The sequence below is a fragment of the Bombus pascuorum genome, chromosome 13, assembly GCF_905332965.1.
Source record: "Bombus pascuorum chromosome 13, iyBomPasc1.1, whole genome shotgun sequence".
Taxonomy (NCBI): Eukaryota; Metazoa; Arthropoda; class Insecta; order Hymenoptera; family Apidae; genus Bombus; species Bombus pascuorum.
This window is the reverse complement of record NC_083500.1, coordinates 9,336,553-9,364,398: the sequence shown is the minus strand read 5'-3', so window position 1 is coordinate 9,364,398 and position 27,846 is coordinate 9,336,553. Positions and strand designations below refer to the sequence as shown.

Genomic DNA, 27,846 nt, shown 5'->3' with positions numbered 1-27,846 from the left:
TATGATGTTGCGTACTCTTGCAAGAGCTGAAAATACGAATAACGTTGTATTGCAAGTCTGAATCTTGTGCAGCTACTACCGAGTCCAAGCTATGTACCCTTGACTCGGACTTCCGTTTCACGTTTCAGCCGGCTGGAATATCGTTAGCATCGCGTACACTCCTGCGACACGATCGATACCGGACGTGTTTTGAAGCGGGTGCACGCGATCAGACTGAATTTACCCAGGGTTCGGCGAGGGGCTGGGGCTGAGGGCACTTCGGGGTTGAGGGCATGGTTTAAGGCTAAGGCTCGTTCACGATGGCGGAAGATATTGGGGGAAGCGATGCCGGAACATTGTTATAAATGATGCGGATTCTTTCAATCTGTACACGAAACAAAATGCAGCGAGCTCTGCCTGTGATGGATATAAACATGAATATCATAATACTTTTCTAGGAATTCCTAGGAACTCCGAGAAAACTGTTTGACATAGGAATCTAGTTTGAATTTACGAAATGTATAAATGTCGATCGACTTAAAGTTAACGAAGATTGGAGAAGAAGATGGTGTAGAAATAACGAAATGTAAAAGTAATACATAGGGGATGTTGATGAAATCAGGGATTGGATTTTTATCCACGCACAAAACAATATATCTTGTGTTTTATCAGAAATGGATATGCATATTATATCACTTTCCTAGAAAATTCATTATTATGGAGTTCTTCTACTTCACCACAAAAGAAACTATTACTTTAAGCGTTATTTTACTTAGGAATTTGCTTTTTGCATAAAACTCGATCGACTTAATAACGATCGAGAAAAAGGATCGTTTAAGAGTTACGATACTATGTAGCAACTTACCCTTAAATTACAAAATACAAATAATCGCGATCGGTGTAAGCTAGCGTTAACAAAAATTGAAGGAGAAAACGATGCAAGGGTAATGAAGTACAAAAGTAATGTACTGGAAGTTGGAAAGCTCAGGGACTGAATTACAATTCATAAATGAAACAAAATATCGCAGGTTTTACCATTAAGCATTTAGATTTAACTATGCACGTTACATGATTTTCCTAGAAATTTCTTTCCTAGTAATTTCCCCGTCGTTCTTCTACTGTGTGTCATCAAAAACTGCAGTTTACTTTTAAATTATGAAATTCATGAAGCTCGATCTATTTGGAACAAAGTGTTAAGACAAATTGGAATATTTAAATTAAGGGGATGATTTAAGGATGATGAGATGTAAAAATAATACGGAAGAGGTGTCGTTAACGAGTCTCTAAAATTCGAGGATGCTCGTGGGAATGGACAATATTCCCGATATGTTCCGGTGATTCAGTTAACTCGGTTCGATGGCGCGACCAACGTCCATTACCTCCGACCATTCGGGGGATGCTTGTGAAATTGAAATGGATGGAAGGAGTAGGCGCGATGGGTGGTTTCGTCCCTGATGCTTCGAATGACACTACACGCGTACCAATTGTATGACTTACAAGGGTAGGGGAAGGGGTGACGTGAATGGCCTGGCAACAATTTCGATGAAACTTTATAGACTTGAAGAACAGCCAAAAATAGTAGATACGTATCATTTTTTATTTGCGGCAACTCGAATTCAAGGGATGAAATAACCGTCCAAAGTTCGGACCCTTAAGAGCTAACTCGAGAACAGTTACAGATAGAAAAAAGTTTTGTTAATATTGTTGAGACCGCTTCACTCAGACATCTTCAGATGGACCCCCTCAATCAGACTCGGGATAAGGATTTAGGTGAAGGTTCAGATGGAAGTTTGGTTGAAGGTTTAGGCGGAGAGTTAGATGGAGGTTTAGATTTAGATGGAGGTTTAGGCGAATGTTAGGCCGACATGATTTTTTTATATATTTTGTTCACTCCATTTTCTTCCAACGTGTTAAAAAGCATTTAATTTTCGTTAACAAAATTATTTTCCATATGTTACCGTCTGTAAGCTAGTTTTAAGGGGACGAATTCTGGAGGGTGATTTCACTCTTTAAACGTGAATTATCGCAGCTAAAAGAGATATGGATCGGCTGCTACTACTACTACAGGCTGTTCTTCAAACCTACAAAGCTTCATCCAAAGGAGCCGGACCGTTCGCGACCTTCCTGGCAAGGTATGCGCTTATTAGGCCGACCTTTGCATGGTGCTATACCTTGCATTTCGTGTTGCATGAGGCGGTAAGCGGTTCGTTTTTACACGTGCCTTGGAATCTGTCGTGCTTTTGACTTCGTTTCCTAGATATTGTTATTCTCTCATTCCAGCAATATTTTATTCTTATATATATTAATGTACGTATATGCATGAAACTTGATTACTGTCGTAAATAGAAAAAAAGCAATGACTTTAAGAATTTCAAGTAAGAAACTCTGCGTTTCTTTTTTGGTTTTTGCGGGTATTCCTAAGGATTCTTTTTTTCTTCTTTTTTTTTTTACTTACATCGCTGACCCCTTCGGGACTGGCAATCGGCGCGGTTGTGCTGGGCTGTGCAACGTTTGCGGTTGCTGCAGACGTTGCACCACCATTGTTGCTCCCAGTTGGCGGGGGTGGAAGAGCAGGCGGGGGTGTGCCAGTCCTCCCGGGACCCCAAGATTCCATCATTGTAGGTGAACCACATGTTAGTGGGCTGCGAAATATAGAGGATAGTTCCATTAGATGAATAGCGCACGTTGAACTCGATCGACCATTAAGAGATACTAAAAATATTTTGTCCAAAAATAATATTTCCTGTCGCTTCAACCGATGTAACAATTATCACAAAGAGACATACAGTAGCTTGCGAGAGCATTTGTACATCTATTGTAGAAAACTTTTATATAAAACGTTTTGAAACTTTATTGGTACTGTGATCAGAAACCACTATCATGATTATGCTGCAAAGCAATCTGAAAATGTATCGAGAACGATGCCAGAGAAATTTAAAAATATTTCATACGATAAGAGTATAAGTGTCGAAACACTTTCGTGGACTACCGTAGGAGAAAGGAAATTTTATTTCCACGAACAAAGTGAACAAAATTCCTTTGATACTTGAAATAGAATAATTTAGGTATCCGCCCAAGCTACATCTTCCAAAGTAGATACAAGTGATATTACCCAGTGAATTCTTCGCACGTAGTTCTCAAAGTTCGATTTTCATCAAAGAAAGGAGAAGAGGGATAGTCCGAAGTGTCCTTCGAAATTGTTAGCCTTCGAATATCAAGCTATCAAGTTACAAAACGATTCTCGTTTTATACCCTTGGATTACTCTTGTAAAAAGAGAGGAATATGATCGAAATAGTCGAGCAGCTTTCTTATCCATGATTATAAATACCGACGTCATCTTATGCATTTTCTATACCTACATATTTCCGAGAAGTTCCATTAAAAGGAAATGCGATTCTGGAATCGTCTATAAAGCTGGAACAAAACGCATCCCACGTATTCCTCGACGCCCAAACCTTCCTTTTTTTTAACGACGTTAATATCTCTCTCTATGTCCCCACCAAACATTCGACTGGCTTCCTACTTTTTCGAAATCTACTTTTTGGAAGCCACGATCGTTGCTTTGCTTGCTAGTATCGTCCTTAATGCATCTTTCCTAACAATAATCGTCGACGGAATGCAGACACATGGAATTCGTGGAATTTACGAAAATATGCGCGTACTTAAAGGATAAGATGGTCAAATGTCTCCTAATTAGAAATTAACACTTGGTATGTTTTCTGTTCTACAGGGTGATCCACTTAACTTTATCACCTGGAATATCTCGGTTCTTTTTGATAATACTAAAAGAAATGTTTCAGGTATAATGATAACGTAAACATGAAAATATCATTTCGCGTTTCTCCCTATCTTTCATGAGTTAAATTTGACAAAATAAGGTCACTGAATTATATAGGAAATATTTCAGGATAATTAAATAATAGATCTACATAGAAATTTGATTCATCTATCAAATATTACATTGATCGCTCTACTTTGGATACTTTATATATATCTTTGCATATTCTATGTATGTTGTAAATTTTTAAAACATTAAATTTCAGAAAAATGTATAAGCATTTGCTATATATGTATTGATATGTATTATATTATTATTTCTACCATTCTATTGTCATATTATTAATTTTATTATTCTATTCTAGTATTATTGTACTAATATTTCAGTATTATTCTATAAGCTATTTTCTTCAAGGTATTTTAAACTGTCTACAAAATATACCGACTGAACATTCAAAGTATTAAAGGAATTAGAATTTCCAGAAGCAGATAAGAATATCGAAACTTCCATAGTAGGATCGTCACAGCTACCAAAACTTTCCTCCGTTTGCAACGCGATAAGGACTCGAAAATTTCCGGGCAAGGACCATCCCTCCATGGAAGTGTCCAACACCTGCAACTTGTTCAACTATCCACAAACTGGGGAAACTTACGCCTACTAGTATATTTTACGCGTTGCATGAACTGACACGGCAGTTGGAGGTTAACAAAACAAAGTGCAGTCCGTTTACGTTATAGTTCTCACATGCACAAGGGTAACGGAGTTTCCCATTGTGTATCGCGTTGCGGTTCGTCAGTTTTCGTATCGATTGGCAACGTCTGACCTAACACTGACACACTTCACTCGCCAAGTCTGACCTCTGTTCCGTATCGACCATTGCCATAATCTTAGGATTTCTACAATTTATCGCGGAACACTTTCGCCACCGGTCATTTTCGGAATTGGAAGAGGCACACACGTCACCCTTGGTGGCCGTCGACTTCGATTATCGTAGTAAGACCTCGTTCTTCTTAATGGAACCGAGCTACGATAACGTTCAAACGTATCCAGACATTTTCTTAGTTTCGACAGGATGCATTTTAATTTCGACTTTACGCATAAGTGGAACGACGACGATTTCTTCAAATGATTATTTCACGATCATTGGAATTACGTCGAACAAAGTACTACAACGCTGTTAAATCGAGTTTCAAAAGGCAATACGCTGTAATAATGCTACGCTTGTAACTTTTTAATCTGGTAAAGCTACAGTTTTATCGACAAACTCTATATCTTCAAATTTTTAAAATTTCTGAATTATAAATTAAATTAAAATTGCAAATTATCCTTGTATTTAGTTTTGAAATTAAATAAGCGCTTTCGTCATCCTATTGAACACCCAAATAACGTTAATAACCCCAACTATGCAAATTCATAGGAATTAAGTTAAATTAACACAACAATCGAGCTAATATTATTCATTTTTTACGAATCGTGAAAGATCGATCGCCTACTTGTCTGTACGACTTTAATCCAGAAGCAAATCTATATTCTTTAACCTTCTAACATTAGAATACATCTACTGAGCAATAAAGAAGCCAGAAAATGAGAGAATTTCATTTATCATATTTTTCCAATGTTATCTTTGTTTGGTTGCATCGTTGACGTCTCAAGGAATGAAATTTCATAGCAACCTTGATACACTACTGCTGGTAACTCTTTCCAATTTACGTCTGACTATCAAAGTCAAAACTTTCGAAAACAGTGCAAAATAAGCAGCACGTTTTTCAAGCGCGCAAAGTCGAAATGGATGGCGGCATTTACCAGCGAAACGTCAGCGGAACGTCTCCGATAATTGGCCATGAGAAACAGACGGTAGCTGGAGGAAACAGCGTAGCCGCGTTAACCCGGAAATCATGAAAGACTGTGTTTAATTTGTCGGAAATTCCGGGCGTATGTGTAACGTGTATCGACCAGGCTGGTTCGATGTCTGGAAAAATTTCCTGCTAGCAATTGCAAGCCTCCATTTGGAGAGAAGAGATACGGATAGTGGCCTGTATCGGCGTCGTTAGAGCGGGGACAAGTTCAGGGTAGTTTCGTTTGGAACATTTCCAACCATTTCGAACGCGTAATGAGAATTTCCCTCGCGCCACTCGGAACTGTCTTTCGTTCTCTTTTCCCTTTTCCCGCTACGAAACGTCCGTCCGCCTGCATATATCAAGAGAGGAAAACAAATCAACCTCCTTTTCCTGGGTAACAGACCAGCGCCACACCGTCTCGCCACCGCCATTTTTTGTTTATCGAGGGTTGGAAAGAGGATACGTGTAATTCCGTTTAATGAAATAGCTGTTCGTCGTGTCACGACCATCTGCCCACGTGTTAACGCAAGGAAAAGATTCTGAAGAGAACCTACATGTACTTTGTCAAACGTTTGTTAGATGTTTTAGCTGTAAAAGCGTAGATCTGGGTATTTTGTGAATTACTTGGCAAGAAGGGTTTGCAGAAATTGCTTAATTCCGTTTAAAATATCTGGATGCCTTCGCAAAGAGTTCGTCGGATTTTTTCACTTTATGGTGCACTTTCAGTATTTGCCTTGACAAAAAGAGATCTTGTATAAGTTATTTAATTATGTTCTAAGAATGTGGATGCTCTTCACTAAAGTAGAATGAATTTTTGGATATTTTGAGAATTACTTGAGAGAAAGAGTTCGTTAAATTATTTTACAGATTCATTTTTGATAGATTTTTATTAATCCACGAAGAATCAGATTCCCGTGACGTCAAATTTGATATAGAACTTTTTCAACAAATTCATATTATCGAAGTTCATTTTTTCGAAGCTGCAGCTGTGAAAGAAAATTTCACAAATTTGTGCAACATGTCTTTCACGTCGTTACTTCTAGGTTGTGTAACTCTACGAAATTTGAAGAAATTGGAGTATTTTTTGTATTACAATAGACTATCCTCTTTTGAATCGCGAAATTTCTTTTTATACATCTCCCTGACTAGTGTAATGATTTTCTACGAGGTATCCATTATTCTAATAATATCTTTTACCTTGACAAAACAATATATACACCTATTTTGTTTGCACACCTTACATATTTCATTGGTCGAGCCTTAATGAATCAATAAATCAATAAATTTTGATAATCAGTATATTGTATGTACATTGTACATAAAATTTATGAAATTCGAAAACCGGATAAAAGGAAATTTCTTTAGACAGAAAGAATGGTAGCAACGTTCCTTTCATTTCATATTCTTTTGATCCTTTCAAAGTTCTCAATATCCTTGCTTTATTCAAGGGACTGAATTTCCTCGCCACGTCGGAGCCGCGATCGAAATCGCGTTAAAAACACGGTGAATTTTGTCGACGTTTACTGCGACCAGGCAACCCTGACATCGATTCCTCGGTCGCCGTGTTGACAGAGTGATTTCGTAATACAAATAGATCCACATAATGGACTACCGCTTTTTTTTCTTCGCCTCTCCCCTTTCAACCCCGAGTCGTAGCTGGCCGCGCTCTCTTTTCATCGGCGCAACTTTACCTTGCGGCGTTTGCACGCTATTGTTGGGTGGGTTCAAGGAATTTACATGTCTAAAATGTGGTAAATTGCTGTCGTGTACATATTTGCATGGGTCCCTGCTTCAATATGATTCATTATAGTACGTCGCACGTGCATCTCCGTTTGACAAACTCTGTACCGTTAATTCGCCGTTAATTCACTGTTAATTCGAGGAAATCACGATTGAGGATCATCGTCCATATCGTGAGATCGATACGCGTTTACGCTATTGAGCAACGTGTTTACACTATTACATTTACGTAATAATATTTGCGTTATTGACGCACATGATGCGTCCATTTAATTATTTAAGTGACGTATAAAATGACACAGAAAAATAAAGAAAACATTATTAAGATAAAAACATTTTCTGCGATAAATAGTGTAACTTTAATAACGATTCGCTGTATTTTATTTGATAATCCGATTTTCAGTATCCACAGTGATTCTTATCAATATTCAAACATCTGTGTCCAGATAAATCTCGAGTTTTCAAGAAAATCAAAGAGACATTTTGCTCGAAGGTTAAACATTGTTCTGTTATATAATTTCCTTTCTTTTCCCCTCTGTTCTTTAATCGTATTTCGTAGATCACTGCAGTGTGCGTTGAATATTCGTTTTAATCAGCCGCAGCCAATTTTCAGGGAAGAATGGCTAATGAATTACAAGTTTTTCACGTCTCCGCATGCCGCACCCTATCCATCCTATTTTAGCACGCTAATACGTTGAACGAGTTCCCAAGGGCCAACGCAAAATCACATTTGCATGTGCGTCGTTCAAACGCGATTCGCGTTTTCGCACCTATTCTCTGCAAAGAGTTGCAAATTCTTTATGAATTCAAAACTACGAACCTCGACACTAATTCAACAGCGTTTTGAATAATTAATAATTCAATTGTTCTCGCGTTCTCTAATGGATTTTATTATGCGGTGCTTTTTTTCTCTCTCCCTCTTTTCTTTCTTTTTTCTTTCTTTAATTCGAAAAAAGTGAGATAGAAAAGTCACAGAGCTCGACCTCCTACTTTTACATTTCCTGTTTTACTGCTGCTTAGAGTTTCGTTGATTTTTTCAATTCGTATTTCCAGACTTTCCTCTTGTGTACGCGACGAATCGTGTTCAGTCGATAAAATTGCTTTGACCCAGCAAATACTCTTTCGCAATTTCTTGTTAATCGCAGACCGAACGGAACGCTTTTGCTGTTTAGAAATCGACGAGTGCGTGCGAACACGCGAAGGCCTCTCTGAAAACAACCATAATGCGGCTGGATAGGAAACTAGCACGTTCCGTTTAGCAGTAAATTATTGTCGTTCTTGTTCTCGAATTTTAGGATAACTCGTAATTGAAATATCACGCATCGTCGTCAAGTTACACTTGCGCGTCTGTTATCCGGAGACCTTGTGCGTATGATCCGCTGATATCTGCTGTAATTCGGTACATTACAGTAATTGGTACAACACTAATTTTTCAATTATCTGCGTAAGTAATCGTCAGTTAATATATTTGCAACTCTGAATTAGTCTTTATACTGTAAATTGGCCTGCATAGCTTTCTCGGAAAATGTTGTATAAATGTAATTTGGAAAAATTCTTACATCGAATAAAACAATTCTGTTATGGGCCATTATGGCAGGCAACTTCAGCAACGGAGGAATCTCTGAGGATCAGTGATATCATAAAAGTGCAAATATGTAGAAATAATATGTAATATGTAGAAACCTCTTGATTGTAGAAAAGGAAACACTGAAAAATGAATTCTATCGTTAATTGTAAAAGAAAGAGGGCGAGGACATACAAAGAATAAAGATTCTAACAATAACTAGAATTTATAGGAGAAGGGAAACAGTAAAAATTTGTAAGTAAACATTTAATATTTTAAAGCTGCTAACAACGTATTTATCCAAAATATGAAAAAGTCAAACTCGTACCAGCGATTAAATATTCATACGTGTGTAAAGCCATTTTTCTGAAGTGTCTGAATATGTTTATGTAAGAATGTAAGCGTAAGATATACGAACAATAGGTACAATATCCAACAGTAAAGACTGAGTCACAGCTAGAGTATAATTTATACGGTCGTGACAGTGATTTCACATGCTTATTTTCCGAGAATTCTATCAATTCACTCGTTTTAACGGTCCAAGCACATAAACTTTGGACGTTCGAACGATTTTACTGCATCTCGCTGCCACTGGGTCTTCCACAACAATAAAATAAATTAAACGCGAGATATGCTTGGTCCTCAGCCATTTGAACTAGCCAGCAAGTGGCTTCCATCTTGAACTATTGCGGTTATTAATGTTTAGTGATACGAATGATCTTGCCTCGCCAAAAACATTACTTACAACTAGGTACATTTCTCATAGCCGTAACTTCGCAATGAATAGCTTCAGCCCGCCATTCGATGATTAAATGCCGTTATACTTCACTGTTTACCTAATTCCAATTTAGCCATCCTTGCGTCGATTCGTTATACCCGAAACTCGAAAACGATCCCACCAAAAAGCTTCGCTTAAGCGTCTCCAATTACGAAAAGCATTGTAACTTTCCGAAACGAGCGAGGTAAGACCTAGATTTCTTCGAATCCCCTCTCTCCTCCGAATCTTCTGGAATTCACGGGAAACGAGCATGGAACAATGTCGCCGACTTGAAACAAGAAACTCCTCTCAACTTCGAGCCTTTCTCCAGGTTTAAAAGTCAACTTTGGCACGGATATACTTTGAATTATCGATTCTCTCCATTTGAGACTCGTAGCTTTCGTTAGGCTAAATTACTTTTCCCATTGAAAAGGCAACGCTTCGTTTCGCTTAAATTGTTTCCAGTAGCATTATCTATTGGAATTATTTCATCGTCCTAAGTGTTGGATTTTAGCTGTTTATAAATTAACAATTTCGTATTGTTGACATTGTTTCGATATATCGAAACTCGCGACACATCGGCAAATTCCACTTCTAAAAGTGGTTCAAAAGTTTATTTATTTGTTCGTTAGGAAAATCGTCAAAAATCGGAATGAAAAGGAATCGAATGTACGATTAACGATTAATTAGGATTAACTACTACTACTGTCGAAAAGATAATGCTTTCAATGACGATTCCCTTAAACATCTTTATCTTGAAAATGATTGCTAAAAGGAATAATCGATTATTATTTTGATCAAAGCACGATCTTTCTCTAAAGTAAAAAGTTTACGCATACTTATAACTACCAGTGAAAATAAATTTTGCCAATTAATTTTGCCGATTAATGGATCGGAACTACCTGACTGATCTTTCCAGTATTGAACTCAACTCCCCTATCTGACATTATTTTTAAGAAGAAACATCGTCTATTGCGGGAAGTATCTTAAAATACGTATTAATCTCGTAGCGTTGCGCTCCATTTCCGGTCCAGGTGTATCCCTTGAGGCCACCGTGTAAGTTAGATATGCTTTGACGTTACCACGAGTTTAATGCAGCTTTCGACTCGTATTATGGTCACGCACGCTCCTTATTGCGAGATAAAATCTTCAGGCTCAAACCAACGCCTTCATTCATCTCCTTCACGCCTTCTTTTTTCATTCTTATTCAAACAGGTTCATTCACAGCCTCTATTTATTCACGCGATGCCTCTATCTCTTCACGATCGTTGAAAAATCCGGCGCATAGAACCGCGCTCTTCAAACAGACCTCGAGCAGCATTTTCTGCTCGAATTGAACGTGAACGGATTTTCATTTCTTTACAGGAAAACTGTTTCGGTGCCACAGAAATTTAATTGCTTGATATATCTATGTTCGAACGAAGGTAAATACGAGCCTCTCAGCAGCCAAGCTGACCAACTTTGCTTTTTATTAATTCCTTAATTTCAATAGACAAATACGCGATTAATATTTAATTCTCGAGAAGCAAATATAGTACTTATCTCTTCGTAAATTCACCCGTTACAAGATGATAACACGAGCGATAATTCTCTGACGTACTAAATCAAAATTTAAACACGGCTGGAGAGAAGTTAAAACTCGTTTCTATTCCCTCTGTGAATAGTCTTGTCGCAGTCACCTGATCGTTCCTCAGTCCCCCACACCGCGACGCAACGTTCACCGACCGCCCACGTTTTACCGTCCCCAAATTTAACCTGCCTCCAACGTTAATATCAACCACTCTCCAACGTTTACCTTCCCCTAATTTTTACTTCCACGTTTATCTCCCAACGTTTACCTGTTAGCCTCAACTTCCCCCGAATATTTACCTCTTCAAACTTCTTCTCTTGCGCGAAGGAAGTTCTCTTAGACGACTCACATCCATGAGTGAAGGATGTCGGATAAAAACCACTCTCAAACGTTAACATCGCCCCGATATTAACCTTAACTTAACATTTTCCAATGTTGACATCCTATCAATGTTAACACTTGCCGCTTTGATTTCTCTCGGCGTTAACATCCCTCAACGTGTTTATCTTTGCCAAGTTAAGGGCGGGAGAAGGTAAACGTTGCAACGCAACGTGAGAACGCGACCTCCGAATTTTCATTTCTGTACCGAATCCTCGTTCGAATGCCGCACTGTGCGACGCGACGTTGCGTGTTCAACGGGGCTCACCTTGAAGCGCGCAGTAAAACCAGGACATTTCTCTTTGTCACTGTAAAGTTGCAGCTGTAATCAAGCTCTTACCGTTAATCAGTAGCTACGACTAAACTTTCTTTTCTCTGGAACCTCCTCCCCTCCCCAGGCTAACAGAACCGCACACCGCAGACTTTGTATATTGGGTGATTAACTTGGAGCAATTGTTGCTTCATTGGTGGATCACTTGTGTTTAATCGTTACAAGAGCGTAAAGTAGAAAATTTTTAAATATTTTATACATTTCAGCTTTCAAGAATCTTATTTTTTCGCAGTATCCATTGCTTCGAGTCTTGCAGATTTATTTTGTAGTTACTTGAATCTCTCAGTGTACGTAGCAACCAACCAACGTAGGAAATCTTGGCAATTAGTAAAGCTGAATCGAGATCGACTCGCGTGATTCCACCATAATCCCGATTTCATGACGTACCTCTATTCCCTGCGGGAAACAAACCTTCTAATTACCTAGCTATTAACCATTTGCATCAAAGGTCTACCAGGTTCCACCTAAATCACGACAACCTCCGAGAAAACCACCACATTTTCGTCCTCAAAAAATTGCTCTTCTTTCAACTTTCAAAAAAGTAAAAGAAGAAAAAGATTAAAAGAATCCAGATATAGCAGATGTCAATCTGCAAATGTTTCCATCGTTGGCAGATACCCGTCATAAACACGCCGACCAGCCTCGAAATTCTCGACAATCGGTCCCGGTCGAGATTGTCGGCCCACAATTTCTTTTTTTTTTTTTTTTCTTTTCCAACTGATTCCTATCGCTGTTGCGAAATTACCTTCGCGTGTCCCCTTGGCTGCCATCGAATCTTTTTTCCACGGTTCGTCGGAATTTTCAAGGTACCCGTCATCGTCGCCGCGCAACTTTCTGATCGTTTTCCGCTCGGTGGTTGCGTGTCGAAACAGTACACCTGGTTTTACCTTGAAGAGAAGAACACCACAGCGTGCACGCTGTCTCCGTTAGTTGCTGTCTGACTCCAAGGTCGCAGCTGCGATCGTATTATTCTCTGTCGTTCGTCGTGCCTCGCGGTTCCGGGGATTGTTTATGTCGCACCAACCCTCTTGCGTGTTAAGCTTCCAACTGCCAGTGTCATCCTTTCGCTAAGTCTTACATAGACATTGCAAGACAATGCATCATTCCAACTGAGCTTAGTCTAATATTTAAATATTGTAATTTATACGTAGGACTTTTATATATTCATAGGAAATTGAAAGATAAAAATGTACAAAATACAACACGATCATTTAAATTACGTTTTAATTACGAACTGTTCGCTCGTAATAGCATCCACATCACTTGAAAATTCTTCCGTGAATTTGTCAATGTATTTTATAAACGTAATGATTTTCGCAAACCACAAATTTTCGTGAAATAAAATCATTGCGTGGAAAATGATGTTAATGGCTCCAGGTTAAAGCTATTCATTTTAATTGAGCTAAATCGAATTCACATTGTACTTACAACGTTGTTTGTGCTCACAATTCCAAGCTAATTAAAAATTATTTAGGCAATAAATCATAATATTTCCTCTGTAAATATTACACGTTGCGCTGTATAGATTTTTCAACTAATTGAGAATAAAAAAAAAGTGGTTAATTTCAAGCAACTAGTAAGCTATAAAAATTTACACGAACAACGAGAAGATTTGCTTAATCCCTAAAGTGGAAAAACAAAAATCTTATTCAAAGATTTTTCAGCGAATTAGGTTAATGAATATCGATCTGATGGTAACTCTGGTGGAAATTGGTTTCTCCAAGCAATTAAAGTATTAAAATCACCCGAATCGATAGCGTGCAACGCATTTCCTGTTTCTGGTGACATTCTTTCCGCGATAGTCCTCCGGAAATATAAGTCTCATCTGTCTTGGCGATTCGTACTGGACGAGAAACTGCGACCGTGCCAGCTGCCTTTTATCGGAAATACCGTCGAAAACATATTTTTCTTTCACTTGGCCTAGAAGCGGCCAGTGATAAACGTAACTCTACTTTACAACGCTGTGAAATACGCGTGTAACTTTTCCTGCAAGACAGCCAATTCTCGCCGGGTTTCTCGTTTGATTATTTAAGTACAATTGCTTACGAAATAATTCGAATACTTCTAGATAACTTAATAACAAGATACTTAGTGCAAATATTGTATTTATTGATTATAGTATACTTGTTGATTGTATTAATAAACCCTCGAGATTTTTAATTAAACCACCCTTAACACATATTTTATCCTTAAAATGGCTATTTAGTGGTGGCCATGTTGTGTACTAATTCTTTGCCAAATATACGTTAGTAGTAAATATCTCATAATTTCTATATACTTGTCTCATTATCGAGCTGATAATATTTCAAGACATTTCAATCCTCGTTAAAGATATCTAACGAGGAAAATATTCCAAACCAATACTTTACTCTAAGATTAAATATCCTAAAATGAACGCAATTTTTCCAAGGATATCGAAAATTTAATCAATTTAATCAACAACATTACTCTATGGCAGTATCGAGCAAACGTGCAAATCGTATTAAATTTCCGTAGAATAAAAGTCACGAAACTTGCCGGGGAAACTTGTCACGAAAATGTTCGACTTTCAAAGGTATTTATCAAGCTAAATTCATCGATAGCAGATTTATCCTCTTGATACTGAAATCCGAGTGCTGCGCTTCGTAAGCAAAATTTGCATTGACGAACGAGGCAGCGAAAGGCACGAGGAAAGTTTAAGAAGCGTTCGGTGATAAAATCGATGGAGAAAGATAACTGTTAAAAGATCGGCTGAGAGATTGCTGGCGTGGTAGCAATTGTAGCGCTACAATTGCCAAGACCGGAATTGCTTCTAGCTAAGAATGTTCGATCGTTCGTCGATTACGAAAGATAAGGAAGCAAGCCACAAAAGGATATAAAGAGAAACGACGATGGTAAGTTGATCTTGATTCTCTGAAAAGAAACGTCCTGTTTCTTCTACACGGGGAAATGGCAATTTCTTCGATCGAGAAGTTAATGTTACTTATAGAAATCGACGACACTATGCTTGGTTCTACGTGACAATTCGAAAGAAATAACACTTAATTGACGCGGTGATAGACACGCAGCTGTTATAACAAGTATTTTCACATACTTTTACTTTCCAATGGGACATTTTTTATCAAGCTTTCTAGATTTCATTTGCATAGTATCAAAGTTTCTGTAGCTATATGAAAATGTTACGAAATTTCCTTGGATGTAATTAATTAGCATGTAAACGCTATAATAGATACGATGCTGTATAAATATTTTTTGTACACAACGTAGTACAGTAAAACTCCATTTATCCAACACGGTCGAGGAACAAGACGCGTCGGATAACTGGATCAGTCGGATAATGGGAGTCTACTAATATCTCCCTTCCTTCGTTGTTTATTTATTCGTATAATGGAGTTAATTTTCATATAACTGAATGTTGCTAAGCCGAAATTTGTAAACACTAAGGCCAAAACATTCATTCGTATAAGCGTCACGTGGCCTGAAATCAGATAGTAGGATTTCAGGAACATATTCGGTAAATCGAGCATTACGATGACACTGGACCGAATAAACGCCCCAGTTCGGATAAGCGAAGTTTTACCGTATATGTACTTTTTACCACCAGCGTTTTATTTCTTATGTTGGTTGTCGGACGAATTCCTAGTTGATTAATTATTTATAGAATATTCATCGGCAATTTGACGAGTACCAATTAAGAGACCAAGGCTACTGAATTGTCAAAGTAGTACTATCAAACTATATAATATTGTAGTATTACAGCAATGAATTAAAATACCTGGAAAACATTTTTATATCGACTCGTTCTTATTCACAGAAGTTCTATCATTTCATAAATGTCATGTGGAAATATGTCATCATGACAAAGATTTACGAGGTTCGAAAGAGAATCGTGATATTCACGATTTGTCACGAATAGCGTCCATCGACGAGAAGGAAGGATGAGAGGTTGCATAGACGGCATTCACGTTGAAAGAAATACGCGTCACGATTCGTGAGCCATTCGTGCAGCAGAGATATCGATAAGGGTTGTTTACGAAACCCTTAATCAATTCAGTGGTACCACACGGAACTACTGTTTACTCGGGCGGATGCCAATATTTGATCTCGTGTCTGCTTTCGATCATCCCAGATTACTATGTTTTCCCCCTTGCTGCCAAACGAGACCCTATACATCCAGAAGTGTCTACCTCGATGGTGGCACCTTGCACGAATCTTTCAAACGAGGTGCATTTTTTTTAGTATCCAGTTAACTGTGTTTGACGTGTATACTCGCCGTCGCTTTTATTTACTTACGCACACTACGATCTAACTCCATGAGAGATTTATAAAATTAAATTCCTTAATTAACTGGTTAAATGAGGCACTAAAATATTCAGTGTATTAATTCTGTCACAAGCTGAAAAAGTCGTTTTAGCGAAAGAAATAGAAGAACCAAGCTCATAGTAAATAAGTAAAATTAAAAAATTAATAGGTATCTATATTATTAAATGGAATGTAAATATTCCTTTATGAAAGACTGAAACTAAAGATTAACAATAAGCGTTCTGATGGTGAAATTCTAATAGCGAAATTCCAATAGCTTGTAAAAGCCTTAGGGAAATTTGTATTCTCTTGCTTTCCCTTCCTTGCCCTCTCTTCTTTTCTATACTGCTCCCATCATTGTTCCTTTCTTTTATTTTATGCTTTTTCCTTTATTTTGCCCTTTCCCCTTGTCTTCCTATCCCTTCTTCTCTATTCTCTTAACTTTTCATCCCTCGTGCTCCTCCGTTTTCCTCTTTCATCTATTTCATCTCCCTTTTCCCTCTTTCGTCATTCTGTTCCCTTCTCTTTCTTCTTTTCCCATCCTGTACCATTTTTGCCCATTCGATTTTCATGTTAGATACTTTCCATAATCATATGTGTCGTATCAAAAATTTAATCAACCCAGAAGGGTACGTGAAACATTCGAATATTAAAACAGAATCGCACACGACCCAAAATTCCCTCGCAAATATCAAGCACCACGAGCTACGAAATTCTAATCAACGTTCGAGCGAAACCATGGAAAGCTATCGTCGCCACGGAACATATCTGACACGTTTGAAAATTCAATTCAGCGAAACGCTACATAAAACGATTGAGATTTCTATTGCTCGGTTCTTTGCCGGCTTGTCCGACGATCGATTATCGGAATGGAGAACACGGGGCGGCACCGGTTAACGAGATATCGAAACGGCCATTCGGTGTTCACAAAGGTCCAACCGAATGCCAGCTTCATTGTCGGCTACGCTGTGGAACCGGCGAGAACAATACATTGTATCATTAACGAGCCGAGTGTACTTAGTTAGGTCAGCTTCGTCAGTTTCTTAATTGGCTTCTGCACAACACCCGCAGTACGACAAATCAGCTCGCGCAACTCCAACTACCGGACAACCCCAGCAGCAACTTCTGAATCAAGACATTTTCTGGACCAATTATGTACGATACAAGTGATATTCCACGTGAGATTCTTTTTTCGACAAGGAAATTTCTCGAAATTTCATACAAGACGATTTTGTTGCGTGATAATCCCTGCAGCTTTTTATCGCAGGTTAATTTTCTGGTCGTAATTTTATTCATTATGTGAAGAAATTCTGACCGAAGAGAGTCCGATTTCCATATAATTTTGTTACTATTTTCTTTGCTTGCTTCCAATTTGATACTATCGTGAAAGATATATTGATATATTATGTAACATATAAAATATAGAGTAAGATATTCGTGTTTCGCAAATCTCCCCAACTTCATATGGATCGATCGCAACGAAACAAACAATTGCTTGTATAGATAGATTGGTAATAAATCTATGAAAGATAATTTGACAAATTCTAATTAAACATTACGATTGCTGATGTTTGTAAAACGGACCAATCTTTTCCAGAAATTAAAAAAACCGTATAATTTCAACTGATTAACAACTGGACTGATAACCCATTATTGCAGTTGACGCAAGTATAACAATCAATTGAAAAATATAAGATAAAATGGAAAGAAACCTTCGATATTTCAATAATAAGAAATAAATTCTTCGCGCTTTTCGCGTCTTGTAAGTTCCATTTCTTTGCCATTAATATTCCCCCTAAGCTGTACCGCATATCATAAATTAAATGAAAGCAGTACGATAAACTTATTTGCTTTCCTATCTCGGTCCGCGATTCAACGTGCGAAAGTTCGATAAAATATTAAACGAAAGTTGGAAAACTCACCAGTTCTCAGAGGCGTCCTCGTCGAGGATGGTCCCGTCAGCAAGTCGATGAGGTAAGTTGGTCGTGGTTCTCGGTCGATTCCTGACCCTTGGTGGACCAACGACACCGGTCCTGGAGAGGCCAGCACGAAAGGACGCCCTTGCCCTGTCGACTGCTCGAGTCAACGTCATTGAATCTTATTAGTGATTGTTAGTAGAAACTGCTAGCTATGCATCGAAGAAAATATATATTGCGAAAAATCACGTATTACCATATCGTTTGGATGAAAAATTTCCATCAAACCGTTAGTAGTTTGTTATCGTTAAATTGCAGACGTTTATGCATTCATGGGAAATTTAATTTTTAAGACGCACAAATACACGCTATGTTCGTATACAATCCGAGAAATATTGCAATTTATATTTTTTTTAAATTGCGTAGATGACATCTATCATTAATTTTTAATCACTTTTACAACTACTAACTATTTCGGGAGCGTCAAAGATATATTGTTATAAATAATAACGTCGAAGGAATATACTTCAAATAAAATTCATGATCTTCACAAATACAATCAGTATTTGAATTAATACGTAACAGATTGCGTAATGTACAGAAATGTATAAAATATTCAGAATGAAGCACTCGTCGTAATAGTTAGGAAAACAAATGTCTATTTAAAATTTGCATAGACCTGTACAATTTACTTAAAATTTTCTTGTATTTCACTAAATTCATGATTATTTTACAAACCGGTGAGCATAATACTGGCATAATAATGAAGATAATACTACCGGAACAATATTATCAGAGAAAGTTTTCCAACGTTGTTCTATACGTGTTACTTTCCGCAATATATTTTTCTCATCGAACTCGGGTGTTTGAGTGAGTTACGCGTAAACGAAGTTAGTCACCGGTTGGATTAAACAAACTTTCGCTGGAGTGAGAGGAAATAGGATCATGAATCGCGTTGCACGGACACCTGAGAGCACTGAGGGCACGGACAATGACTCTGCTTGGAAAATTAACGCTTTGAATACGCTGAACGCTATGAGAAAAATTGTATTTTTAGGAGAAAAATCTGAGAAAAGTAATAATTGGAGGAAGTGAACGACAAATTTAGAAAATCGAATAAAACATATGAATTCGTACAAGTGGCGTGGTGGTACAGTTTCTCGAGACTAAACGAATGTTTTCCATGCAGATAATTCGATGGAAAAAGATTAATTTGACTTGCAATAAAATTTCTTGTACCTTATGATATAATCGAACATAATTTTTCACTAAGTTCGGAAACTTATCTGAATAAATGTTAACACCTAATCAATATTCACTTGCAGTTCAATAATCATCAATTATTACGAGTTACGCTGAACTGTATAGAAATCATATAGAAGGACCAGATGGTACGAAACTGTCGATTTATCGTTATATGCACGATTGGATCGTTGGCACACGAATTCTACGAGCCTCTGTATGATCATCGTAAAGCTTTTTGATTTTGGGCCAAGCGCGAGTCGTTGAACTTCATGTACCGAAATACTATAACTGCTTTACATTCGATCACATGAACGAAAAGGTACTGGCAAAATTCAAAAGGAAATATCGAAGAATTCTATTGAAAAAGGTATTGCGAATTTTCAGATTCTTCTATAGGCCATATATATTGTATTTGTAAAACTATGAAAAAAGATAGTGACTGTAACAAACCGTAAAATGAATCCCTTTGTGCGTTTCAAAAGCAAAATAGTGAACATTTTTCATCTTGATAGGATACAACAATGCAATAAAGTATAAAATTCTAGTTAAAAAAAAAAGATCAATAATACATATTCCCGCTCGAAAGTTTTAAGACAGTTTAAATTGGCACTTTATACGACAAAGAAACCAAGTAACGTATAAAGCATCAATATATTACCAGAATTGCAAAAAGGTACAAGTGTGATTTAAAATTCATAACCTAAATCATATGTTGAAGTTTTGTTAAAAATACAAAGTGTACTTACTACTTTCAAACAAAATATAACGAAGGAAGTGAGTTATAACAGTTTATGTGAGTTTGTCACAAGTTGGCTGTTGGACAGCCGCTAGCTTTCCTCGCAGTTGAACAATATAAATGATTTAGGAAACGCAGGAATCCGTTTAAAATCCTACACGAAGATAAAAGAATCATCGCTCTTGTCGAGGACGAAGATTAAAAAAGAAAGAGCATGGAAACGGGAGGTGTTTGCGATTGGAAGCGATGGGTGCAATTTTCTCCGATGCTCAGGGCCATCGATCGTTATTAAACAGCGACAAAGGCATCCCTCTTTCTCACACGATGTCCCTCGAAATAACAGCTCGTTAGAAAAAGAAACTCGAAGATTGATTGGATCGTTTCACATAATTGTCCTTCTTATAAAGCGTATAACAACGATCAACCTTGTGTCTTTAGATGTTACATGCGTTGGATAAAAAATGAAATGCATCCTTCATCCTATTACCAAGGGAGTAAAAGAAATTCTTGGAACCATTAAAAAAGAAATGAAAGGAAAAAGAAAGACGAAAGAGGTCGTGTAATAGGAAACGAGTCGATGAAAAATCGACAGAAAATTAATCGGTTGGCAAGAAATAAATACGATAGCAGTTTCTATCGACGTTAAAGCTTGTGCTCGCAGTACGATCAGATTTAATTAAAAATTGTTTGGCAATGATTACAATTTTCGATTCTCGTTGAAACTTCAAGTAAAATATCACGGAAATACATAGAGTGGCTCGCGGCGGTATTCCAACATTTACCATGGAAAACTTTCCTATGCTTTTACGTTATTGTATGCATGTGCATATAAAAAAAACATTTTGAAATTTCATTATGTATACTCGCACTGAATATTTTGTAGCTTCTATGTTGATTTTCAAATTTGCTTTGTACTTTACCAACATAACCATGACAGTCGGGTTTCATTACGGTACAGTGAAAATTTCAAATGTTTTGCATAACACGCACAAAATACTGATAAAGGGTTTCTATAGATATTTGTGACATTTATCACAGAAATATGCTATCTATATATTGTACGTTTCACATAAACCATTTTTGAAGTTCCATTAATATTGTAACGAGACACGATTATTACGGTAATTAATATAAATTTGAAACCAATTGGAAAATCTATATAGCAGTTGCAAGGTATCTATTGCAAATATATATCTAGTATAAAATTAATACACGTCATAAATAGCCATTTTAAACGTACAATATTTGTTAAAAATGGTTCCATCGTGGTATATAATGGAAATATTTCACTGGGCGAAATTCTTCAATATTTTACACAGTACATATGATATATTCATAAAAGTTTTCGACAAGTGTTCAAGTACTTTCATGAGTTATATGTATTATAAAAGTGAAATAAACGTGGCTCGATCGTCCACAGACAGCTCCACGTCCATTTTAATAATCAATTTCATTCCCAGGGTTGTATCCATCAGCTGATTCGCCCGTGGGGGTTGAGGGTGGATTTATCAACCCGCAGGTGGGGTGTCTATAGCTTCCTATACGGGAGTATAATATTTATTACCGGGTCAGGGTTAACTGTTAGGCGCGCCACACACGTCCAGCGACTGTTCTGCGGCGTCATCCTAAAAATAGTTTCGCGAACACTTCCAGATATAAAACATGACCACGCGTCTCTTCCTCTTCGCGTGTCCCCCTCCTATACCCTAGTATACACGCGCGTGTGCTCGGAATTGCACTGAAATTGCCCGGAGAATCGGTAATGCCATTTGGACACACGGATTTACTCTACTTGTTACAAGCGTTCTTCTGCTAAAAAATTAAAAAAGAAATTATCGTTGATGACGGATATGGGAAAAGGAAAATTGAAATACAAGTTGATGAAAGGTAGTGCAAGATTGATAAGAAATATTCATTTCCAAAGGTTGTGGATCAATCTTGTGCAGTTGTAAGCTTTTCAGGTTACTGCTGAACTTATTTAGAGTTTGGATATTCGGTCAGAAAAGACTACTCTGGCTGTTGTATTTGAGGCAGTCAGGTAGGAAATATGGTGTAAGTGAACGGATTTTTAAATCGAGGGAATTGTGGCTACAGTTATATTCTGAACATATTTATAAAGACTTGGAAGTCTACAACAAACCCCTAAATAAATAAAATTAAACAACGCTAGATAAATAAGAAAACTGCAGATTAAATAGACTACTCTAATAAAGAAGTATTACTACACGTATCCATGAAGGGATTTGCAAAGTCCATAAGAAAATTTTGTAGATAAATATTATTGTACATCGTTCCCCATATTTGTCTTGTCTGTTTGGTAAACAACATACTTTTACTATTTTTCTTCGCCGAGTTCCTCGATTTTCATATGAAAGAAACTACCGTCAATACGAACGAGAACAGGAAAAAGGAAATTGAAATACAAATGAAGGAAAAAGTGGTCCAAGGATGATAAGAAAAATTCGCAAAACTCGTAGCGCCTCGTTTAATCGGAAGCTTTCCTATTCGGAATTTACCGCTTAAAACTTAAACCCTGGGATGGTCAGAGACGATAACAAAAGTCGAGGCAGCGAAGGAGAGCCAGCGGATCAATTACGATTCGGCGGACTATTCGAAGGAGCCTCTCGATCGAAAACTTCAAACTTTTCTCATAAGATGATGCTGCCCTGTCTGAGAGAAAAAGTAAAGTAGGTAAAGAAATAAAGAAATAAAGAAATCCAGCAGTAAAGAAATAAAGAGATTAAGAAAATCGACTGAGATTAGCGGTTGCCCTTCGTACGTTTCGTGCGATCGAAACGTGACACGCGGAAGGACGTGTGAAAGAACAATTCGCGAGTGGCGCAGGGTATCGTTGCACGATTCATTATGCGGGCAAATCTGACCTCGATCTCCGATTGTAATAATCTTCGTCGGGTGGTAGAATGTGTGCTACATGGCCCAGTTGCCAACGGGCCGGCCCTGAATGTCGACGACGTTGTCTTATACCGATCGGTGCAGCAGAAAATAATGATCCTCCAGCTTAAAAGCCGCAGGAAACTATATGTGAACGTAGCACGAAACGTTTTGGCAAGACACCGTGTCAAGCGTCCAACGTGCGTTTCCTCTTTTCTCCGTGGCTTCGTTGCCTTCTGTCAGTGATTTTAATGGCCACTGAACGATTCCAAGGAATTGCGTTCGCCTCTTGTGCACCCTCTTGCACGATTGAATCGATTCTAAGATTCTTAGTGAAATTGTGTATCACGGGTGGACTGCGGATTTTTATGCATTTACGTAGAATTAAAAGCACAAGAATGCGTAGAATATACGTAATATGTAGAAATACCCAAAATATTAGAGCTACGAACAAAAATTTTCCAATGAATTAGATAGAAAAATTTGTGACTCGAATCCAAAATTAATAATGTAAGTGGCAAAATTGGTTATCATCTAATAGTATAATGTAATTTTATATAATGTGATTTTAGATTGACATTGGAAGTTTTAAATCGCTTCTGATATTACTAATACGGAACGTGCAAATTATTAGATGGATAGTATTACGTAGAAGCGTTGGGCGGTTTTAGGTAGTTACAGCAACAAGCACTTGTCTCGTGTTTCTGGAATTCGAACAATCGAGCGCTGAATACGCAAGCTAAAATGACACTTCCACGGAACACATATGACGCCTTGATTTAGTAATGATTGCGCTCTAGCTACTTTACGCGTTGCAATTTGCGCGACAATTAGCTACGTAGAAAACCTTTGAAAGCTAAGTATGTAATTGCTGTTACTTGGTTTTGAGTGCAGTTTTAAATGTAAGAATGTTTAATTAGTTCTAATTTCGTAAATAGCGAACTTATTTTTTTAATTCTTCGTTCCATATTTTTCACGATCTTTCCAGTAAGTGATGTATCATATAATGTAAATGTTTCATCCCACTTTATTTAGATTTTATAATAATGATTATTAAGTATCGAATGTAAAGTGTTTATTATCGGTTAATTCCGTATTTAATTATATATTTAAAAAATTAGTAACTCTCATCGATAAGTACCAATTTAATAATAAATAGAATTAAAAGTATAAAATATCGATGCAAGATTGCTGAACGTTAAACTTTCCTCCTACAAAGATAATTATTTTAATTAATTTCACTGCATTTAATTAAGTGAAGGATGTACTCGAGATTCCATTTGAGAAGCGCACTTTTTTCCCGGAAAAAATTGGCAAGCTAAGACACTTGTATTTCCCCGGCATTCAACCACCTGTGCTTTTAATCATCCAAAGAAGAGAGGAAGATACATGTAAAATTGATCTCCATAATTCCATCATCAAAGTATTCGCTTGCGATACAAGACCTAAATAAATAATCTAATTTTACGCGTTACTTTACGCAAATACACAGATCCAAGATGTGACTAAAATTTCAGCAAAGTTAACAAATAAACTGAATAATTTTTCAAGAATAATACGAGTAAGGAAGCTAACTTATTACGAATATTATGAGTACACTTTCGTAGATTCTAAAATAATTCTAGGACTGCTAGGGCGTAGATTCTATTGGTAAATGACCCAGGACGTAGATCCTCTTTTTAAATTAATTCGAGATACAAGAACCACCCTTAAATCATTAAAAACTCGAGGACTCTAGTTTTAGATTAATTTAAAATTATAGACTGCCTTTGGATCGTTTATACAATGATAAATCACAATCTTAACTCAAGACATAAGATCAAGATTCCAAACTATTCAAAATCATCCATACCATGAAAAATGGTACCGTCGAGGAATCTACTTTTATTCTAATCCAAAATTGTAAAGCTATCTTTGAATAAATCACATTCAAGTGCTCTTCCAGGCGTAAAATCAATCCTAAATTATTCAAGATCCTGAAATCACCCTTGAGCCACCATGAAGTCGAATCTTCTTAATCTTGGTTTAATCAAAAGTTGTGTAACAATGTTTGGATCGTGTAAACTATTATGGAATGATAAGTTCCAATCTCAGAACGTTGTCAGGGTGTAGAAACTACCTTTGAATGTTTTGTGAAGTGTCGACAGAACGAAACCCCAGATACAGACGAAAAATAAATATAGTACAGGTTCTTGTACCATTGAACTAATATTGTTATTAAGATTTTATAAGTGACAAACTAGAAATTCTATCTTTGTATGTGGACACAGAGTAACAGACTGCTTCGTTCGACGCTTGTGAAACGACGTTAGCGGTGATCGTGTGAAATTAACGTTTCAATCGAGTAAAGGGAAACAAGGGGAAGCGCGAGACTTGCTCTGCGAAATTTAATTAGTCGTTGCAAAGAAAAAGAATTCGGCGCGTTGAATTCTGTCGGACAATGAAGCGACTCGGTGGTAATTTTTACAAGCACCTTTCGTACATCAGTCTGTGGCAAGGAAGGTCACAGTGCGCTCCAAGTACGCTCCTACGGACACACCCCGTGTTAACACTTAACTACGTGACCTAGTGTCCTCGACGTTGCACAACGAAGGCAATGCGAGAAAAAGAGAATGTCTGTGGAATTAAATAGGACAAACAGAGGCGTGGGTGTGACATTTTTAGCGCGATCGAACGTATTTTTATCTGTTAAACGCATTGCGTTTTCTATTAGTTTGTTCCGTATGAAGTGTTCGTTTGAAGGTCTCAGATTTTTCATTGGATTATATGAAAAAGACTACTATTGATTTCGAGTGTGATTAACGTGAAATTGAATGTCAATTAAAGCTCTTTTATTCCATGTGTTTTTTTGTTTGAAATAGGGCTGCATGTTTTTCAATATTGTTGTTGTAACGGTGCAATAAATTCGTAAGAAATTCGAGTCAATCTCTACAGCTAGTCTAAAGGCAAACATAATTTTAATGACAATACTTTGATTATTTAAAATATGGCTTAAATAATAATATTTATATTAATACGCGGCTCATTGCTTTTTTTTCTCCTCTGAAATCGTTCATTCGAAACGTGCTAATTAAAAAATACAATAGCAACTAAGTAAGCTAAGTATGATAATTGAATCGACGCAGTGTATGCGTCACTAGTAGCTAACGTGTAATTAAACGTACTCTGAAGAAAACCAGAATCGTGTTTCGCTTAACCGAAGGAAACGAACATTTCATATGCTACAACCTAATGCATTGCAAATTAACACTAGAACTAACAGCAATGCTATAAAATTAACAGTGTTACTAAAAGTACTAAAAGCAAGTAAAACAAAAGATAAAGACAGAATACAAATAAAAATCATCGAAATTCACAAAAATGCATTATTCTAAATTTGTAGAATTATTACGAAAAATTATTGGAATCGTTTAGTTTGATCACTCTGATATTTTTAATGTTAAACGGATATATTTCTACGTACAATTTAAATCATCTGATACAGTACCAAACTTCATAATGAGTTATTTAAGCGTTAATTTGCCAACTATTCCATAACAGGGTACGAAAAAAAATATACAGCGGTAAATGCAACAACGTGAATACAAATTGGACATGAAATTTATGAAGGTTTCCGTGAAGCAAGTGATTCAAAGTGGAAAATGAGAAACGGCGAAGGGAGAGAAGGGCAAAAGAGAGAGGGGGCAGGGAGAAAAAAATTGGAACTTACAGCGTGTGACGAGCCTGTTGTTGGTCTGGCTTGGGGGCGGAATTGCAGGCTGCGGAGGTGGCTGCGAGCTCAAATCCTCGAAATTTATAATTTGCAAGCAGATGTCGTCCACCTCGCTCCTTATTAGCGCTATCACCTCGCTGCACAGAAATTTGGTGCCTGTGACAAACAAAGATTAATCCGATTAGCTCGCGCCCACGTAATACGTCTATCTTTGAAACAAACGATCTTTCAAGTTTCCTCCTTCCTACGTACAAAAACTCGTTACCAGATTGCATATTTTTATGCAATAGCATATTTGTATTACCACAATTAAGGAAATAGAATCTGTACGTGTAAAAATTTATTTCACTCGTTAAAAGCTACAGCAAGTACTTCAGCTTGAATATCTTTCATATTTTTGCATATTATGTACAATTTTGTACATGTTTGCACCTTTAAATCTCCCATAAACTCATAAAGATCCGTAATCTACCCATTGCTATAAACTTTCGCTGTAATAACAAGAGAGATCGCTAGTAAATGAAATGTTGAATTATTGAGGAACTAAAACAACGATTGCCCTATATTCTGTGATACCACAATTCTCGTTTTAATACCAAGCATGCATCTTGCGACGATAGTCCATTAGAAGCAAAAACATTGCGAGATAACTGCTGGAACAACAAATATTGATTTCCAGCAACAATTTTTTGAAATGCTTCTTTATCGGTCACGTTAAAAGGGAACATGGGTGTCTGGCGCGATAAATATCCACGTTTGACGTTTCGGCGAACGTCTATTAGAATCCAAGTCCGTTAAACGTCTCGTGTGTTGTTTGAAGTTAGTCATAGGATCCCACGAAGCAACCAACGGGCAATAAAAGCTTGTATCTTCGAATAAATCGCGTCTGGATTCTATCCAAATACAGTGGCTCGCAAAAGTATTCGTACACTTACCATAGGGATTTTTATATGCATGCGTGTATACAAATTTTTGTTATGCGATGATCATGTTGGAAACACGTGAACTCAATATGAAAATATATGTATAAAGAAGTTGCAAGATATTTAGTAAAAAATTTAGTGCAAATACATAGTCGTCTTAAACATATAACGATAATTAATAAAAACGGTTCTAACGAGTGCTAAA

General features: G+C 37.1%; 1 protein-coding gene across 10 annotated transcripts in view; it reads right to left on the bottom strand.

The window, feature by feature from the left end:
• The window catches only part of LOC132913809 (potassium voltage-gated channel subfamily H member 6), a 142,060-nt gene that overhangs the window by 73,609 nt on the left and 40,605 nt on the right, over positions 1-27,846 (bottom strand). For all 10 annotated transcript variants that reach the window (XM_060972388.1, XM_060972389.1, XM_060972380.1 and 7 more), the window contains exons 3-5: positions 26,716-26,874; positions 18,140-18,290; positions 2,435-2,621 (exon numbers count right to left, since the gene is read on the bottom strand). In XM_060972388.1, the coding sequence (XP_060828371.1) occupies positions 2,435-2,621; positions 18,140-18,290; positions 26,716-26,874 (497 nt within the window). The remainder of the gene's footprint in view (positions 1-2,434; positions 2,622-18,139; positions 18,291-26,715; positions 26,875-27,846) is intronic.